This window comes from Chaetura pelagica, unplaced genomic scaffold, assembly GCF_000747805.2.
Source record: "Chaetura pelagica isolate M959 unplaced genomic scaffold, ChaPel_1.0 scaffold356, whole genome shotgun sequence".
Classification (NCBI taxonomy): Eukaryota; Metazoa; Chordata; class Aves; order Apodiformes; family Apodidae; genus Chaetura; species Chaetura pelagica.
In genome coordinates, this window is record NW_009953964.1 from 4,470,116 (window position 1) to 4,489,312 (window position 19,197).

The 19,197-nt window shown below is 44.8% G+C and overlaps 1 protein-coding gene across 1 annotated transcript in view; it reads right to left on the bottom strand.

Moving 5' to 3' along the window:
* Positions 1 to 19,197, bottom strand: part of HTR4 (5-hydroxytryptamine (serotonin) receptor 4, G protein-coupled) — a 65,627-nt gene that overhangs the window by 38,926 nt on the left and 7,504 nt on the right. The window contains exons 3-6 of the mRNA XM_010002059.1: positions 17,797 to 17,839; positions 16,645 to 16,845; positions 6,001 to 6,154; positions 3,761 to 4,329 (exon numbers count right to left, since the gene is read on the bottom strand). Of these exons, the coding sequence (XP_010000361.1) occupies positions 3,761 to 4,329; positions 6,001 to 6,154; positions 16,645 to 16,845; positions 17,797 to 17,839 (967 nt within the window). The remainder of the gene's footprint in view (positions 1 to 3,760; positions 4,330 to 6,000; positions 6,155 to 16,644; positions 16,846 to 17,796; positions 17,840 to 19,197) is intronic.

Consider the following 19,197-nt stretch of genomic DNA (forward strand, 5'->3'; position numbering starts at 1 on the left):
CAGGGTTACTTATTTAATTTTGTACTTATGAAGATTATGAACTTCCAGCCCCCCTGTCCTTCATTATTCTATTTATTTTTTTCCACCTAGTTTCTCTTGGCTCTCCTAAAAGAAAAATCAGGATGTGTTTTACTTTGAAGAAATAAAATTGACATCAGCTCTGTCAGAAAAGAGCTTTCTCGCATGGAAAGTGAGTAAATCAACTGCTCACTAGAGCTCTCCCTGAAGAGGCTGATACACTGTACTGTGCTGAAGGGTTCACTTCTGAGAGGAAATGGGGAACACACCAACGTGACCTCCTTGACCCAAACATTTCAGAGTTTGTCTACTCCAATCATTGCTCAGTTATATTTTACCCAAAGCCATCTTCTTTGTTGTGGAAAAATTTCAGAACTTGTTTTATCCAAGAATTCAGGCAATGCTGATCTGGGTTCCCATCCACTGCTGCAGTGTGACAGTTTAGTGATTCATGAAGGCATGAGTTTGGTTTCTTTTGTGTTGAATAAATACCCACCCATGACAAAAGACAGGCAAGCAATATGTTTAAAGGGGAAGACACTACTTTTCAGATGATTATGGCATTTTGCTTTCAGTCTTGTGGTGCATAGAACTCCTGAGCACATGCTACAGGCATCCAGAAACTGGTATCTATTGCAGTTAAATATTGTACTAATTTTTGCAATACATTAGTTAAGTGCTCATTGCAAATTCTCCTGTCCACTCACTATTCAGAATGATTCCCAAGTCCTTTCAACAGATGGTATTCCAAACCAGAAGTTACTAGCACTATGAATTGCAAATATTTCAAATGAATGACACAATTTGTGCTGCAACCAGAGAAATAAACTTTTGTATATGACATGTCAGTTGCAATCTCAGCCATTGAAAAATGGATAGGGCATGAATTTTGGATTGTAGCTACACCTGCAGATTTCAATGTACCATTTGCATGCATCCTGCCTGAATTTTCCAGTTGCTGGTACATAACAGGATTGAAACAGGTGAATACCCAGAGGTAAATAAGGGGTTCTGGCAATTCCTACACTTGCAGAAAGCAAACCTGGAAAACAGGCAAACAAAACTTTTCTTTCAAAGCTGAATATTTTATTTTAATACTCTTTCCAAAATCTTATTGCCTCAAAGTTCATGCCACTTTCAGTAGACATTTTACACAACATCTCACCCCCTCCCCAAGGGATGGGTGTCTCTCACACCAGCTGATGGAGAGCTCACAAAATGAGTGATGGGAAATCCTTTCCCATCTTCTGATTCAGGATTTAGGGACAAAGTGGAGTTGTTCCCAAGGAATTAAGAAAGCTGTGGTCACCCTCATCTCATGGCCAAGCCACTGTGCAGTCTGCTCCCTTGAGCCAAAGTCACTGTAGCTGCATCTGGCCCCAGATGTGCTGTCAAATGTGTCTCCCTGCCTGGGTTACCCAGAGCACCACAGACCACTGGAAACATAAATTAACAACAAAAGGAAGAGTGAGAACTGTCTTCCAAGCAGTGTCTCTGTGTGTGAGGGCATCAGCCTCTTCTCACTGCTGTGTTTTATCACACTCTGCTTCTCCTTCTTTGTTTTCCCCTCATTCCTAATATAAATGTGAAAAATCCCAAAATAGGAATGTAAAAACATTTTGGCACTAACATTATCCGAAGAAAAAAGAAGAAATACCTTCCCTCCCTGCAAGGCACTCTCACAGGTCAGATGCATCCAAGAGCAAGAGCCTGAACTTGAACCCTGACAAACGCATTCTCTGCACTTGCGAGCGCAGAGGTGAGATGACAGTGAGCAAGGACAGGGTGGTTTGGACAGGTAGAGCTGAAGGAAAGTTCAGATCCTCTCAAGACTGGAAGCAGAGAGGAGTTAGAAACCACAGTCCAACAGTCAACCACTCCTGAATCCCTCTCAGGCTAGATGATCTACATCAGCTTAATACAACATTGCAAATCTCTGCCGTTTTGTGGGGGAGCAACTCTGGCCCTGATTCAGCACAAGGTCTGTCCTGCTCTTCATTGCTCTCCCTGCTAGGATACAGAAAGTAGCTGTAAAATCCCACTTGCACAACTTTCCCATTCTCAGAAACCCTTGGTCAGGAAGAAACAATTTTGAGGTTGGCAAAGAAACATGTGAACCAGGTCCAGCCCCTACACAGCTTCTCATTTGGGTTGGTACAAAGCCAATCCTTATGGGAAGGTTCCAATATTTCAGCTCCTGGGCACAAACCCCACGTGTTTCCATGCTAGTAAAACAAATGTATGTTATACCTTGAGAGAACCTGCCCCACTGAATTTCTGTTCCATTCATGCTGAGTCCAATCTCTTTCCTGTTGAAGAAAGAACCACTGAAGAAATACAAATTCCACCAATGAGCTTAACTACCCAAAGACTACAACGTGCTCTTATCCATGCAAGTATTCCTGAGGAGCATAGCTCCAACAGAAACACAGCCTGAGTCTGGCATCAAGCCACACATCCATCACAAGCAGAGGGCTCTTGGACCATAGCCCCCAAACAGTTTTTAATCAACAGAAGATAAACATGTTGTGATGTCCTTCATGACTTTTAAAGCTTGAGAGGCCTGTCTCAAGGTTCTGACAAGTCATGCCGTGTCTCACATCCATTATACAGCTGAGGACTCTTTCCAGAACTTCAGAGATCACTGCAGAACGGAGCTTGGGGCAAACCAGTAGATCAGACTCAACTGGGAAGTGCCCAGTGTCTGATTTAGTCTCCAGACAGGTTCAGCTCTGGACAAAAATGCAGTTACCAAGTCCTTATTTGCGTGTGAAGAGCCACGAATCTATCTACCTAAAGAACCAAATCTCCTCTAGACAGTTGTGTAGAAATATCCATGGATGATTTCAGAGATTGCTGTTTGTTCTGACAATACAGGAGACAGTTTTTCCCTGCCTTCCTCCCATGCTCTGCCTCCCACCTCTCCCCTTGGTGAGGAGCCAGCAGAGGGTGTCTCATACCACGGCCCCCTCCAAACCCCTCTGCACCCAGCAGAGCACAGCCCACAGCACCTCTGCTTGCAAGGAATGCTGTGGTGGGAGGTGAGGGGTGGGTTTCAAATGCACTGGGACCCCAAAATGCCAACTAGCAGGACTATGCCCTGAAGCTCACATGAGGCACGCTCAGCTCCCAGGGGTCCTGCAAAGCCAGGTGCCACTGCCTGCAGAGGGGCAGGCTTTGACTGGGTGACAGTAAAAGGCAGACATTTTGCAAGCTGCTAAACCAAAATGGCAAGCACCCCTCCTTCCAGAGAGCCACTGGAGTCCCCCACCAGGGTCAGGGCATTTGGGGAAGTTCATCATTTGCCTTTCATTACTTCAGAAGATGCAACAGCAGCACGTGGTGCTGGGAGGCAGAACCTGAAAAGGGGCAGAGGAGGGTGTCACAATCCCTTTGCTGGAGAAGAGAGAGTAAGAAGCCCTCAGGATGTTCCCTGTGGGGCCAAGGTCAGACAGGGAAACAGGGCTTGCCAAAATGCACACTTGACTTCAGCATTCTCCCAACTCCTTCCTGAACCCACCTCAGGAGAAACCACACATGCCGACACTTATCTGTTATCTACACACCCGGGTTCTCTGCACACCCGAAGGGTTTCTGGGCACTTCTGTTTCTCCCTCCCATTTTAAACAGTTAATCCAACAGACATTTCAAACGCAGAGAGGGAACAATCCCCAACAAAAGCTCCAGAGCAGTCCTCCTCGTGGCACCTCTGGGCACTTTGCAGCGTCTGAGAAACACTCACCTTAGCACATGCGTCGACCCGTTGATGGTGGTGGTGGAGCAGGGCACTGTCTGCCCCAGGATGGAAGGCCTTCGGTACCGCTCGTCGCCGCAGCACAGGATGATGAGGAAGGCACGTCTGAAGGACTTGTTCAGGAAGGCGTAGAGGAAAGGGTTCAGCCCTGAATTGATGTAGCCCAGCCACAGGAAAGCCGTCCACAGCTTCCCCGGCACCGTGTAGCTTATGAAAGGGTCCACCACGTTTGTGATAAAGAAGGGGGCCCAGCACAGGCAGAAGCAGCCCATGATGATGCACAGGGTCTTGGCAGCTTTGGTCTCGGCCTTCATGCGGTGGGTGCTGTGCTGGTCTGGGGGCTGCTCCCTGCCCTCGGCCGGGGCCCCCGCGCGCTGCAGCACCCGGATCTGCCGCGCGTGCGCCCGCGCCGTCACGTAGATGCGGTAATAGGCCAGCACCATCAGCATGAAGGGGATGTAAAAGGCCACCACGGAGCAGGTAATGGCGTATGGCTTGTTGACCATGAATATGCAGTAAGTGGAGTTGGAAGCCTTGTTGAACTGCCTTTGCTGGATCTAGGGCAGCAGGAGGAAGGACAAGGATAAAGAGGAAAAGAAGTTAATGCTTTCTCCTCCCATAGCAGCAGTCTTCTTGCCAGCACAGTCCACCACCGCTTTCTGATTCTCTCTCCTCCTTCCTCTCTCCCACCCATGGCACCTGCCTTGCCCATCGCTGCATCTCCTGCCTGTGCTCACATCCTGGGCTCCTCACACCTGCTGGTCCCCAGGTCTGCTGGACCAGCCCATGTTGCAGCTCCAGCAACCTAGAACATGCCTCAACCTGGACAGGGAAAATCAGCTTAACTCCCCATTTCATACACAGCAAAGGGAAATCGCTTCACTTCATGTTGTGTTTTTTTGCAGTGCTTGCTGCTTTGCTCATTGGGGCACAGTTTTACACCAAGGGCACACAAGTTTCACCCAGGCAAGTCCCACAGGGGCAATAGGGGAGGATCTGATGGCCAGGGAAGGGACCTGCAGCAGCTGGGGGTGACACTGGGCTTGCCAGGCCCAGGAGCTGTAGGAGCAGCCAAGGCAGAAGTCTGCAGGCTGATTCCATAGGCAGAGATCTGATCAATGATTTGTGATAGAAACAGAAACAGCAGATGAAGAAAGGGGTCTTCCATGTGAGTTTGGGGAGTAGGAGGCATAACTGGGACAGATGGGATTCTTAGCTGTTGTTTTAACCCTGCAGTTACTAAAAACTGCCCAGTGAGCGTCAGCAGGTGACAAGGAGGGGCAGGGCCTGCCCTGGTATTGAAAAAGGCTGGTACAGCCAGCTCGGTGTCAAGTCCTTTCTGAAATGTCAGGGGTAGGAAACCAGTGGAAGAGATCAGATACCTGACATGATTTGTTAAATCAACAAAATGCAGCTTCAGTTTCTACCAGCTGCATGTCCTAGAGGTGTTTGTCTGGCTTTATCACCTTGGCTTGACAGTTTGCACCTCTTATTCTCCATGTGCCAAAAATGATTCATAGCTCCTTGATTGAGACTTGGCATAGAAGATGTCACATCTTTTTAAACAAGCTCTTCTAAATAAGGTGTTTTCACACTTTGCCAGTTTTTAATACCTGCCCCTCCAGCTTGGAAGAGCAGATTTGCAGCTCTTAACTCCTCTCCCCATTGAGAGGATCCTGGAAGTGAAGCCAGACTGCAGAGGAAAAAACTGACTCCTGCTGAAATGACTTGCAGGAGGATCTTTACACTCTCTCCCTCTTCAAGACTCACACCAAGACAGGGGATATTGATGGGAAGGACCATCCCTCCTGGGCAAGTCTGGGTTTCCTGGCTCTCCAGACATTGCTAGTACAGCAAGGAGGGACCCTTGGGCTAAGTGGGGGGTGACCCCGAGAGCTGCAGATGCTGGGGGGAGCTGAGGACTCCTGAGGTGCCCATCAGAAGCTGGCTGGGCCTTGGCTTGTTTTCAAAGGACTACTCACTGAACTGATTAGCAGACACAGGGAAAATCCTCTCCCAAAGCCACCACCCTCTTTGTGACAGTCCTTCCAGGTCATTTCAAACCCCCTTAAAGAGACCTCCAGAAATCCAGCAGCCCTTCTGCATCAAGAACAAGAAGTTTCTCTTTCAGCCTCTCTTGCCTTCTTTTCCTTGTGCATTGCTTAAAAAAAAAATGAGAGCACTGGAGATATTTGATACCAGGTTGGCAGACCTCCTCAGCTACTCACCAGATCGATGATGCCAATGCTATTCCAGCCTTGCATGATAGGGAGGAAAGAAATAAACGTTGGGATTACCCAGCACCCTCCAAGCATGACAGCGATGCGCAGAGGAGTCATCTTGTTCCTGTAAACCAGAGGCTGGCAGCAAATAGCATAGTACCTGCAAGGAGAAAGTGAGAGGACAACCATCATCAAAGAAGACTTCCAGGGCTTCTAAAAATAAGGCAGGAAAGCATTTTCTTCAGCTTGTGAGTCCTGCCTTTCAAAACAGAGGGGAAAATAGAGTCTATAGCCTATTTCCATTGATTGCCTCTCACACCAGGAGCTCAGGATATTTTTACAGCACGAGTAAATAAGGTTTCATAGTGCTTTGCAAGGGAAAGCAAGTATTTTCTGTTTTCCAGCTAGGAAAAATGGGGCACAGATTCATGCTGTGGTTTGTCTGAGGTCGAAGAGCAAGGGAGTGACTTCATTCAGCCCTACCCTCCCTCCACTCTCAATCACCAAGCTGTCTGCACCCTCCTCACTACCACGAAGGAGTCCACCTTCCTTCCATTCAGCCATAACTGAGTGGATGTTGAGGTTTTCCTAACTGCAATGGACATTTATTTTGACAAGACTGCAAGAGCTGTTACTGCAAATTAATGAAGTGTTTCAAAGCTGTGAAAATGTTAGCAAAATGAAGTGTCTTTTTCTATAACCAAGCTCCCTTTCTGCCTCCCAGGAATCATCTTCTCTCCTGGCTGGGCTTCAGCCTCTTCCAGAAGGACAGAAGAAACATCTGCATGTGACTTCTACTCTTTTCACTTTCAAGGGGACATGCCCTGTGCTCTTCTTTCTCCTGCCAGTCCTTCCAACACATTCATAGTACAACAGACCCCTGCCTTTAAAATAACAGCTGGCTGTGAAATTAAAATGTTTTCTCAAAGAGATACAAACCCAACTCTTTTATTTTGTCCCTGTGCTACTCACCTGCCATCAGATTTCTACATCAGGAAGGTCTATCACACCTAAAACTGGAAATCCTTTTGCTCTGAAAGTAATATATGCTCATAAGCATAGCAAACCAGCAACCCTACCATCCTACTGTAGATCTTTGGTGGTTGTGACCTGAGAGTCTGCCTCAGGCTCCCCATGAAGTGATTTTGACCTTTAGTATTTGGATTTCAGCCCATGTTGTAAAGAGGCCAGTACTGACGTCCCCACGACTGTGGCAGAGCAGGGAACTGGGGTCCAGAGACACAAGAAGTGCCTGTCAGTTCTCAGCTCTTCTAAATAACAAAATCTGTAACTCACCATGTGCCTGATGTATGTATTTTCCTAGTGAATTAAATAATGATCATCTGGTAGATGTAGTTTCCAGGTTTGGTGAAAATCTGCAACATGGTGCCCCTCAGGATATGAGCACTGCATTGAAGAACTGGCTACAGTTTCAAACACTGTGTATAAAGGGAAGGAATGGTCCCCATCTGAGGTTTTTTTGAGCAGAGTCTCACATCAAGGCATAACGTGCACAGAGAGAGACCCTCACTGCTGAATGCCTATAAAAATCAATTTTATGAAGTCAGCAGAATCGTGCATTGGAGACATGAAATTAGCAAAAACACACTAAAGCTGGACCACTAACCTAAGATGCAGCACATTAAAATAAACCCTGTGTGAATGCACACATACACAGAGTTTATGTATTAGAAAGATGTTCTTGAGATGTACAATTTATTTCACCAAGATCTGAGTGGGAAGCAGAACTTTTGTGCTAAACAGGCACAAAAATCTAAGAATTTCCAAATTTTCTTAACACATTCTCTTGAAAGTCATGTGGAGTCTGAATAAAGCAACTTAATTGCTTTGTTTTGATAAAATCAGATTATATCTTCACACAAAAGGTTGAAGTAATAGCAAAGTGTCAAAAGAAAACATTTTTCAAAAGTCTCTTTGAAACGAGATTCAAAACGTCACAGGGGAAAAATGTTGAAACAAGCATTCAGCTATTTCAGTTTGATCATTTCTACATTCTCTTCTGTTTCCTGTGTGCATGAAAATGAACCTGTTCCTCTGAAATGTTTCACTTTCAAAGAAATGGTATATTTGACAGTAACTGTTATTTTAGAGCACTGGGTGAAATGTCCCTCTCCTGGAGCTCATGCTCACAGCCAGTGGCTCTGATTCCTGTCCCCACTAACACAGCCCTCACATCCCTCCCACAAGAAGACAAGGAGAGGCTGGATTCTTTACAGGAACAGGATTTACCTAGTTTTGGACTGGATCACAAGTCAAACAAGCAAAGGTTTCCAGTCTCAAAGGTCTGCAAAACCCAGCTGGGTGAGACCCCGAGTTACCCAATGAAATTAAGAGAGATGGAAGTTTGAGGTTGGCCACGTTTCAAGGGAAGGCTGGATCAGAGACCTCCAGAGGTTCTTTCCAACCTAAATTTTCCAGAGTTTATCAGACAATGCAGACCAATCATCCAGACTTCAATATCCTGATTATTTCAGAGGATAGAATAAATAATCCCTTTGTTCCTATGATAAGTGCCCTCCTCATGGCAGCCACAATCTGCCTGTGTAGCCTCATCTTGTGTTGCCAGAACTTACTGAGTCAGGATTTCCCCTACTTTCCAGATTTCCTTCCCCCAGGAAATAAACTGACCTTTGGATTGAAACAGGTATTTCCAGTAAAGTTTTGACTGCCTATTAGGACAGATGGTGCCTCTCTTGGCATTAATTGTGACTCTTCTTCTGATGCTAAACACAAGGCTGATATATCTGGCATATTCAAATGTTTACTATCTGAGAGATACCTACAGGGAAGTGCTACCCAGTGCTGGACATCAAAGGAGTACTGTGCCATGCCTGATGGCAAGTGACTGCAGGAGCCCACCTTCATTTGCAGAAAGGGCAAAAGAAAATAAATAAATAAATAAATAAATAAATAAAAGGGGGAAAAAAGCCAAGACACCAGCTACCATTTTACAAGTTGCATAAGCAATCAGAAAAGGAAACCCACAATGCATTGCTAATTAACTACAGCAGGAAAACAACTCTTCCAAGCAGTGTGGGTTATTACATGTCTACACTTCTACCTCTGCTGCAGTTGACAGCATTACACTGACTTGTACGTGCTATTAAAGGCCATTAGAGTAAAAATTATGCCTGTAAAAATGACATTTTAAGCTCTCCTATCTTCCCTCCCAGTGATTCAGCAGCAATTTTCCTCCACTTACGTGTCAAAACATTATTTAAATATATATATATTTTATTTTTTTTTTAATTTTTTTTTTCACTGCTGCTACTGTAACTTCCTTCATGTTCCAAAAGTCAAGTTGGTTCCTCCTGCCCTACACTGGTTTTGGTAACAAGGTTCCACAATCAGAGTGTGGGTGACAATTTTGCTGATGGTGAGGGAGGCAGAGAAGCACACCATCCACTTTTCCATAGCTCAGCAGGATTTCCATTCAATGGCCCAGAGAGTCAGATAATAGAAATCTGTGTATCTTAATATAAACCATTGAAGTCACACCAACTTTTGCAGACCCTGGTGATTTGATGCATGTGAAGGTTTGGGCATTTAAGCAGCTATTTATTCACTGAGAAAAAAGTAATTATATCTCTAAGATTATCAATAGCTTTAGTCAAAAGCTGAAATTAAGACATTTTCTTATTCTGTATTTCTGCTTCCTTCAAAGCTAGAGCTGTCTTCCTGTACTCATAAAGAATATCTCTAATGCACTGCTAGGACAGTGTGATGGATGAATATAAAATGTAATACATACACACTATTAATAACATGTCCAATTTTCATTAAATATTAATTCTTCCTATTATCAGCTCAGACCCATGTTTCTGCAGTTCCTTGAAAATGTGAACTTCCCTGTTTCCTCCTGCAGAGCAGATGAAGCACATCCTCTCCTCTGCCACTGCTGGGACATTCTTTGCTGAAGGGGAAACACACGAATCTCTTCCCAAAGCTCTAGATCTTCCAAACAGATCCATAAAGCAAAGGTTATTATAATACTTTTCCTTGCCCATATCAGGTATTTGGCACATTAAGGAATCAAGTGTTAACATTTTACAGAAGGCTCAAAATAAATCCACAGCTCTTAGGGCCTTACTTATGGCTCTTAAGGCTCTCACAGATGTCTGGCTATCAAGGACCTGTGACCTGCCCAGCATCCCTTGGTGGCTCTGTGAAGCAGAGCAGTGGCCAGGCTCCCTCTCCAGGAAGATGAATGTGACGCTTCCTGGTTTTCCAGTGAAAGTTCCAGTGATAAGGATGGCAGGGGGACATGAGTGATGAGTGCCAAATGGATCAGATCCCAAAAGTGAATCTCATGTGTTAAAAACTCTCTCAGCCAGTCCAAGGGGATGCAGGAGCATCTCTGCTATGTTCTACTAAAGCCATAAAAAAAAAAAGCTCAAGGTTCAGCAATTCAGTGCCCCCATTTTCTCTATATTCCCTCATGCAGAAGCTCCCACAGTCACACAGAGGAGCCTCATATACAGACTGTCCAAGACCTGAAAAATCAAAATGTTTTATCCTTCCCTGACAGTCCTTGGGCTTTGCCTGCTGGTGAGCTCCTCCTCCCATTTTCTCTATATTCCCTCATGCAGAAGCTCCCACAGTCACACAGAGGAGCCTCATATACAGACTGTCCAAGACCTGAAAAATCAAAATGTTTTATCCTTCCCTGACAGTCCTTGGGCTTTGCCTGCTGGTGAGCTCCTCCTTACAGGCAATGCTACACCTAGAACCAGAAAACAGATATAAATGCCTGGTGAACTGTACACCAGCAACACATTTGTACCTAACAGTCTTCAGCACTTTGGGTAAAGAAGACATAATATCTCATTCCTCAGCACCAGGATCATCGACAGCTTGTCTAGTGTTAGATTGTGTACATGTGAAGACAGGAGATGGCAGATAAGAAGGAAGCTGTGAAGCCAAAGAGAAAATAGACAGAAAATGAACCTCAGTTACATTCTTGCCTTGTACAACTGAATTCAGAATCTGCTGTGCTGGTCCAAGGCTTTTCTGGAAATCTAAGTGCTGTAAATCAAAGCTGTTTGCTGTTGCCATTTTGCCTGTGTGGAAAATCCTACACGTACATGCACACACATATGCACATCCCTTGTATCATACCCTGCTTTTCCCCTGGAAAGAAAACTAGGAAAAACCCTCAATTGTTGAAAAGCACATCAACTTCCAGGTGATGGACACCTGTAGTTATTGCTAGTTTATAGCTTCTAGTTCTTGGAGACAGGAAAGAGGAGGGACTGAGGAGCAGCATTAATTTCAACACACTGGTGACCTAGATATGCCAGCAACATAATATAGCTGTGGTCCATGGCAAGGACAGCTCTTGGAGGTCATGAATATCTGCATACTCATCATGCATCAACACAGTGAGACTGCAGTTGTGGCCGGGATCTGTGCTCAAGACTGACACCAAAGGTCCAAGAATCTCAATGACCAGCTGGGCCCACGACATTAACATACATCAGTTTCTGTGGCTAAAGTGATGCAAGCAGTGATACAGTTGCCAGAACATCTGGCCATCCATCTGCCTGGCCATCCAAGTGCCTCCCAAAGCCCATGGTGGTGTAAAAAGCTGCCCTGGACACATCCCCAGAGAGCACCCCTGGAGCCTGCAGATCCTGCCTCAGGACCAGTGACCACTGCTCTACGACTGCCATCTGGGCATCACAGAAACAGAACTACTTGGCTGCATCAGGTAATTCCTTGCCCTTGGAGAAAAATTAAAGTGTCCCCCTGGTTTGCAATACAATGCAACTTCAGCTACAGGAATGTAGATACTACCTTGAAAGAAGCTCCTTGATATCACAGACAAATACACACCCAACTTTACCAAACAGACTGGTTCTGTGGGTGGCCCACATTTAAGACCATTTGGTGTCATGTGCATGTATAAAATTATATACATACCATATGTTTTTTCATCACTGGGGCTGAAATCAGCCAAGGAAAATTTACTGAATACTTATATGGAATATTTTTTTTTAACCCCCCTTAAAGAAACTAGAAAAAAGAAGACAAGATGGTGGGAAAACTGTGGATGCTATTAGCTCTCTCCCAAAGTCAGGGTGCAATGACCACACAAGCTCTGTGCCTGTATGTGAACCATGCCTTAAACACCCAAGGGGGAATGATTTGTTTGTGAGTTCCTAAGGAAGGACAGGCCAAAGAAATGCAGCAAACAGACAGACTGACTCCATGAGCTGCCACCCCAGGGGATCTGGCTCAGAATCCAGCACCCAGGAGGGATGGGGTGTCCCAGGCGCTGCCCCCAGGCAGGCAGCTGAGATGCTGAACATACTGACCAGTACTGATAGAAAAACCTTGCAGGCAACAGGGCTTGCCTGTTTCAGACCACCTATTTCAGAAGCTGCTTCTCCTCACAGGACACAAGCTATATATAAGGATCTGGCTAGTTTAGAAAAATCTCTTTTTTTGTCTTTTTGGAGCTCTACTCCAGAAGACCCAAATCTGAGTGTGGTTTGGCACAGGCCTCCCTCAGTTAGCCAGGCTGGGCCAGAACCTTCAGCTGAGCTCTCACCAAGCATCAAAGGCCAAGGAGACAGGATCTCAATTTATTTGTGCCTGTATGAAACTGAAACAGCACTACTGGCTTTGCTGATATTTCAGTGGAACCAGATTCTGGCCTCTGCATAACCAGATTTTTACTTTTTTTTTTTTCCTTTTCCTTTTGCCCACTGAACAAATAAGCTGTGGTCTCTGACTCTGCCAAATAAAACAAAATTATGCATTGCTGGTCGAGAAAAAAAAAAAGTTTGAAAAAGTCCTAAAGTGATTATAGCTAACAAAATTAAATTCTTATTAGAGAAACAACAGCCTGTTGGTGTTGAGATAATTACACTGAGAAAAATGCAAAAGAGAGCAGTTAATTGGAACTGGATAAATTTAGCTAGCAATACAAACAAATGTATGTTGCCAAACAGAGACAGAGGACTCCTACATGGTCCCTCTGTGGGTCGGTGTGTCTGCAGGGTTATTAGCACCAAATTTCTAAACGGTTTGTAAAGATGAATAAGGGCCAGTGCATCCCTCAGGCCGTGCCGGGGCCATTCGCTCGCTTGTTTTTCTTACTGCTCTTGGACCTGAATTCTGCCAATCCCGTGCTAGTTTCCTTGCTGAGCTGAGTGCCAGCAGGGATAACTCTGCAGTGACGTGTTGTGTCCCTCAGTCCTCACGGACAGTTTCCATTTGCCCTTGCTCAGCCCTGCTCTGTACTGGTTCTCTGTTCCTCCACCCCAGCACCTGGGAGCGGAACCAAACCAGGCGCCTTTCCAGCTGAAAAGGGCACAGGGGATTTACAGTCTGGTTCAAAACTATAGCTGGAGTTTGTGTCATATAATCAGATTGGTGACTGCCTAATCATTGCTTACTGATAGCTATTTAAAACCTAATCAGTCTCCTCACTAATAACTTCCTCCTGCCCCTGGCCAGCTGGCAGATGCTTTGCAGAGCACAGCTGGGCACAGCTGCTTTCTCCCTGTCCTTGAGACAGACATCCTGCTCCATCCTGACCTTGAGTCCCACCATGGGCCAAGCACCCTTTGGCGAGCCAGTTGAGCCCCTGTGCCTTGGCTATGTTGGCTGCAACACTGGGCAAAAGAGATGAGTGATGGGACACAGTGCTGGGAACAGGAGGCAGCAAAGGTTCTTCTGCAGAAGGACTTGCATTGCAGAGCACCAGGGGTTTGGGTGTTCAGGAATTGCTAAAGCATCATCTCTCTCAAGGGATTGTGCTAATTGATGTCTGAACAGTACATTAATGTTAATTAATGTTTGTAAATGCTGCAATGAGCATCTGTCACTCTGGTGCTCCAAAACTCTTTGGATACATCTGCTTTGCTTTAGCTGTTATTTAGCAGTGATTATGTGGCATGTTTGAATTCCAGAAAGATTAGTGTGGAATATACAAACACACAGATAGGTCTGTTACCCAGCAAATCTGCAAATGCTTTGAACACCCCAGACAAACACTGTACCTACAGCCCAGCTGAGATACAGACATGGAGCAGAGCTTCACAAGCTGAGATGCAGCCCAGAGACCTGGAGGAAGGAGAGTGGGTTGCAGGATGCTGTGGTAGCATGGAGGTGCCAGGTGTGCATCTAAGGCAAGAATACAGACATCTAGGACCTGGTTGTTTCTCTTCTGATTTGTTGGTTGGGTTGGGTTTTTTCCTCCAAGACTCTGAGAAGTAACTGTATTGCTAATTGTATTGCAAATATTGGAGAAGAAAATTGCCTTTTCTGACAGGTTAACTGTATTTGGAGACTCTATCATAGCTTCTTGGCCTATTTCTATGCAGTGCAATTATTTTTATTGCATAGGCACAAAGAATAGATATGTATACATAAAACATGCAATAAATAAATAATTCAAGGCTAAATCTTTCTTTTGTATTAGCAAAACAAAGAGATGATGAAAAAGTACAACCCAGTGACAGCAAATTTGGCTTCAGTGAGCCTTGAAATAACTCTGATACCATGGAAAAATCCTTTTTCATATAAGACTGAGTGTCCCTAAGTCTCTGCATCACTTTGCTCCCTGTGTCTGACCAGTAAGATCATTTTATCCTGTGGTGGTTTCTCCAGATTTTCTCAAATGCCTTTGAGAATTAAAGCCTTAATGGTTTTGTTTCTTTTCTTTTTTTTCCCCAGAGGCAGCAATGGAAACAGATATAAGGTGATATCAGATAAAAGTCTTTCAAACAGCACTTTCTGAGAATGTTAAACAGAATGACTTTCCAAACTGAGTCCCGAGGATTAGATTAACCATCCAGTCTCTTTACAAAAAACCCAGTTGTATGCCCTGAAATAAAACAGAAGGCAGGAAATAAATGAATCACAGGAAAAACTGTAGCTAGAAAAAGCATATTCCCATAAAGTCTGAATGAACAGAAGGGCAACAGCTAGAAAAAAAATCAAACCAAGCAGTGTGAAGGAAGCAGAGCCTCCAGCCCAGCTGCCAGGATGGATGACACGGTGGTGATGGAGAACAGCTCAACCGTGGGCTGAGCCATCCTTCCCTGCACAGAAACCCAGGCAACCTCTTCACCTATTCTGTCCTCTTAACACTATTTGGGACTCAGTTCTCACTGCAGAAAAAAAAACACACCCCAAAACAACCAAAAATTGTCACTGAAGGGGAGAGGGGAAAACAACATTTTCCCTTCTCTCCATGACCCCCTGCATTTAATTAAGTGCCTGGAGAATCAAACTGCAACATTTTGTATAACAAGGCCACATCCAGAGCACAGTGCATAACATCTGCTTTACTGGTAATTGGCTCAAAGTCGCAATTTGTCAACATTTTTAAGATAATGAGCTTCCCATTTGTGTTCCAGCCATCTAAATTTCCTGATAAGGAAATGTGCTGTAGTTATTACACATCAGCTCCTCTCTGGACACTCTACTGCATGTGCCCTTGCCCCTCTCTCCCACAGCCCAGGAGTGCTGCCCATCACTGCAGAAGTTAATCAAGTTTCTTTGGAAGTCTGGCTGGGTACAGACTCTTTGGATGAAAGATGCTATTAAAATATTAATTGTCATGATGACAAGAATTATTATGGTTGTTCTGACCATATTAGTAATATTAAATAAGAGTATTTTTAAAGGTATTGACATTTAAATTCATTGAAGGTATCAAAGGTATTGAAATTTAAAGGTATTGAAATCTCTGCACAGAACTCAAATGAAAGCTCAAAATATTGCTTATTAGAGTAGCTGGTCACATCATTTTCTTGTAAGTATTTATCCTGTGAAAAATTCTTGCTCCTCTTTGTGGAAAGTTCTGCTGTTTACCCTGAAAAGCTGCAGACAACAGTAAACCAGAACTGTTTGCCATAAATTATTTAGGATTTTGGCTTCATTTAAGTTTTGTGAGAAAAGTTTAAAAGATAATCAAGTTTTTTTGATCCCCCACCAGGCCTACAAGTCCCTTTCACCATCTTTCTTTACCTCCCTGTTAGCCTTCAGTAGTGGAGATGTGCAAATGGATGCCTTAGAAAAACAGCCTGGAAAACTTGGTGAGGGGAAGAGGTTGCTCTTTATATTTTGCTCCCTATGATGCCACACATGCCACTATGTGCCATTCAGTCATCTCAGTTTTCATCTGCTCATATGGCTGTTGGCAGCAGGAAGGACAGTTCAGCACTTGAAAGAGATGTCAAATATGGTTTTTGGCTCAAGAGAGAAAGCCAAAGAATGGAGTGTTTGGGTGCCTGGGAGGCAGGGCTCAGCACAGCACACCCAGCCCTGCACGGAGAGAAATGTCTCTTCCACTTTCTCTTCTGATGCATCTTATGGGCATCTTTTCCTTCCTTTGAGGAAGAGGCTGTGCCACATCTGATCAGCAATGCAAACAGAGCTGTGCTGCAAAGTGGCCAAGAAGCTGGCTTGCTTTGTCCATAGAAACCTTCTTCCTTTCAAAGCTCTCCCTCACTGCTGAGGATTCAGAGAGCTCCAAAACCAGCTACCAGGTGAGATTTATTGCTCTGCTCTTCCCAGGAGGGTCATGTCTGCCCTTTGGCCACTGCTGACAAGCACCAACACTGAAAAAACTTAAAGCAGCTATAGTTCTTCCCCATGCTCCTCTGCTCATACCTGTCCAGCGAGATGCAGCAGAGGTGCAGGATGGATGCTGTGGTAAGCAGGACATCCAGGGACGTTCGGACCAGGCAGAACATCTCCCCGTAGATCCAGTTGTCCTGAACCAACTCAATGGCTCCAAACGGCATCACCAGCACTGACACCAGCAGGTCCGCAAAAGCAAGGGAAACAATGAAATAATTGGTCTTGATTTTCCTGCAAGACAGATCACAGAATTAGGGATAGAAAGTTTCAGTGCAGCATCCTCTATATGGGGACAGATTTCAGCTTGTGTTCAGGTCTGCTTTGCTCCATCACATTAAAAGGCCCTCTCTAAGGTACTCCTCACTTTATATGGTCACTCCTAGCTTGTTCCTGGTTTTTACAGCTAAATATCCACCACGTTCCCTGCCTGAACACAATTTTCTGCTCACACAGAACAGGCAAATAAAGGCCCACAGGTCCCTGCATGGGGCTCAGCCTCACAGCTTGCATTGGAGACTTTGGGGTGGAGGAGGAGGATTTTATTTTAACTTGTAAATTGGCAAAACTATTCCAGAAAGCACAGAGATGAATCTAAGCTGAAGCTGTAATTTGAACTTGAAGAGTACCTTTTAAATCATAATAATAAAATAGAATTAAATCCATTAAAAGTCCCACGCAGAATATGAATAGAGGCTGTTGAGTATCTCACTCTGCTTCTGAGGCTGGTCTGACAGCTCCCCAGGGTAGCAGCAAGCCTGGAGACAGGAGGTTTGCCATGACCCCCCCAAATCACTGGCAGCATTCACCAAGCTGCAGCAGCACCACGAGGCTTTCTGAGGGGCTTCCTAGGAAATCTGAGATGGAAAAGGGGCAGAGGCAAACCCACTTCTCCAAGGAATTCCCACTTAGCTTTGTTTTTAACTCATTTATCTGCTTTTTTACACTGAAAGTCCTAAAATTGTAGAGGATGGGCACTGAAAGGATCCCACTGCCAGGGTGTAAACCTGAGTGGGGCTGCACTGGGTGGGTGTGGGAGCCTGTCACTGCCACGGTGCCAGCACGGCCATGGACACCCTGCCCCACGGCCACCTGTGCCCTCAGCTGTGGCAATGGGGCTTTTTAGGGAAGGATTGTCATCTGTGGGTGCCCAGGGCAGGGCAGGGGGTGGCTGGGTGGGCTCACCTGAGCTGCCTGTCCCGGCACACGGCCACCCTCACCCGCAGGTCTCCGCGATGCCAAAGCCCTCACTCGAACTGGGGAGCACATAGGGCAAAAGAAAAGAAAAAAGAAGATAAAATTAAAGATAAGAAGCCACAGAGGCACAGGGAGGGGATCACTTGGTGTAGCAGGACACTCCATCTCTCAATATGCCTGCCTCTCTGTGATTCAACTGCTTTTGTCTCTCAATTTTGCAGCCCCAGACCTGGAGTGGAAGGATTCCCTGGGAAAGGAAAGGGCCCCGCAAGCTCTGAGCTGGTGACAGCCTTGCAAGGTACAAACAGAGGCCAAGTTGATGTTCGTAACACCAGCTGCTCTCCAGTGTGGAAGAACACGGAGCCCAGCCCAGCCACAACGAGGCCCGAAATGGAAATAAAGAAAGAACAAATAGATAAACTGTCTTCTTTCCTTTCACTTTTCCATTTTTTTTTCCCCAGGGTTTTTCTCAGGATGAGCATTTTACATCTTGAATTTCAAAATGCACATAATATTTTCACTCTCTGCCACAGAACAAGAGGCAGCCTGGTTTGTTGTTGTGCTTTTTTTCCTTTTCACTTAATAACTTTTCCTGAATTAAGGAATATAGCAAAAAAGTAAAATGGAGTGCCCAGTTTCCCCCTACCTTGACATTAATAATTTCTTTCAGCTAATGAAGAGAAAGAAGAAGGAAGGATATCATGAAAACACAATACTGGCCATAATTTAAGTCTGCATTTCTACAAATATCTTGTTAAATGTTCAAAAAAAAGTTGTTGGGTTGGTTTTTTTTTTGAAGCCTGCAAAGATGGAAGTAAATACACAACATGCAACAAACTGTTCAATTCCTCATAAAACAGTTTCATTCAAAAATTTTGAGCCACTTCTCCTTTAGAGCTATTTCTAACCACGCCTGCTTGTGTAACATTCCCTATCACATCACCTGGGTGAGAAGAGGTGTTTGTTCACATTATCAAGTGCAGCTAGAAATAAACTGGTATTAAGAGCAGGACTTGACACTAATTCAGCAGGGAAATTTCTTCACAGTGCACAGAGTGGGTATTCAGCACCCAGGATTAATGTTGTGAGATTGTTCAGGTAACTGAAAAACTGAACCATTATTCTGTTTTACTTTATCCTCCTTTGGGATAACTTTTTATTTACTAAATACATTCCAGACTTTTATACTTTATCTCACAGAATTCTCCTCATTTTAGCAAAGCTAAAAAAGATGAGAGACTGCTGAAGTCCTTTCTCCACTACCTGTGCCCTGCTAATAACCTTCTAGTGACTGACTTCACCCTGAGCCTGCACTGCAGAACATCCGCTTAATCACACTCTGTTTTTACCCCTAAAAGTGATACCACTTTGAGCATGACTTTCTTACCC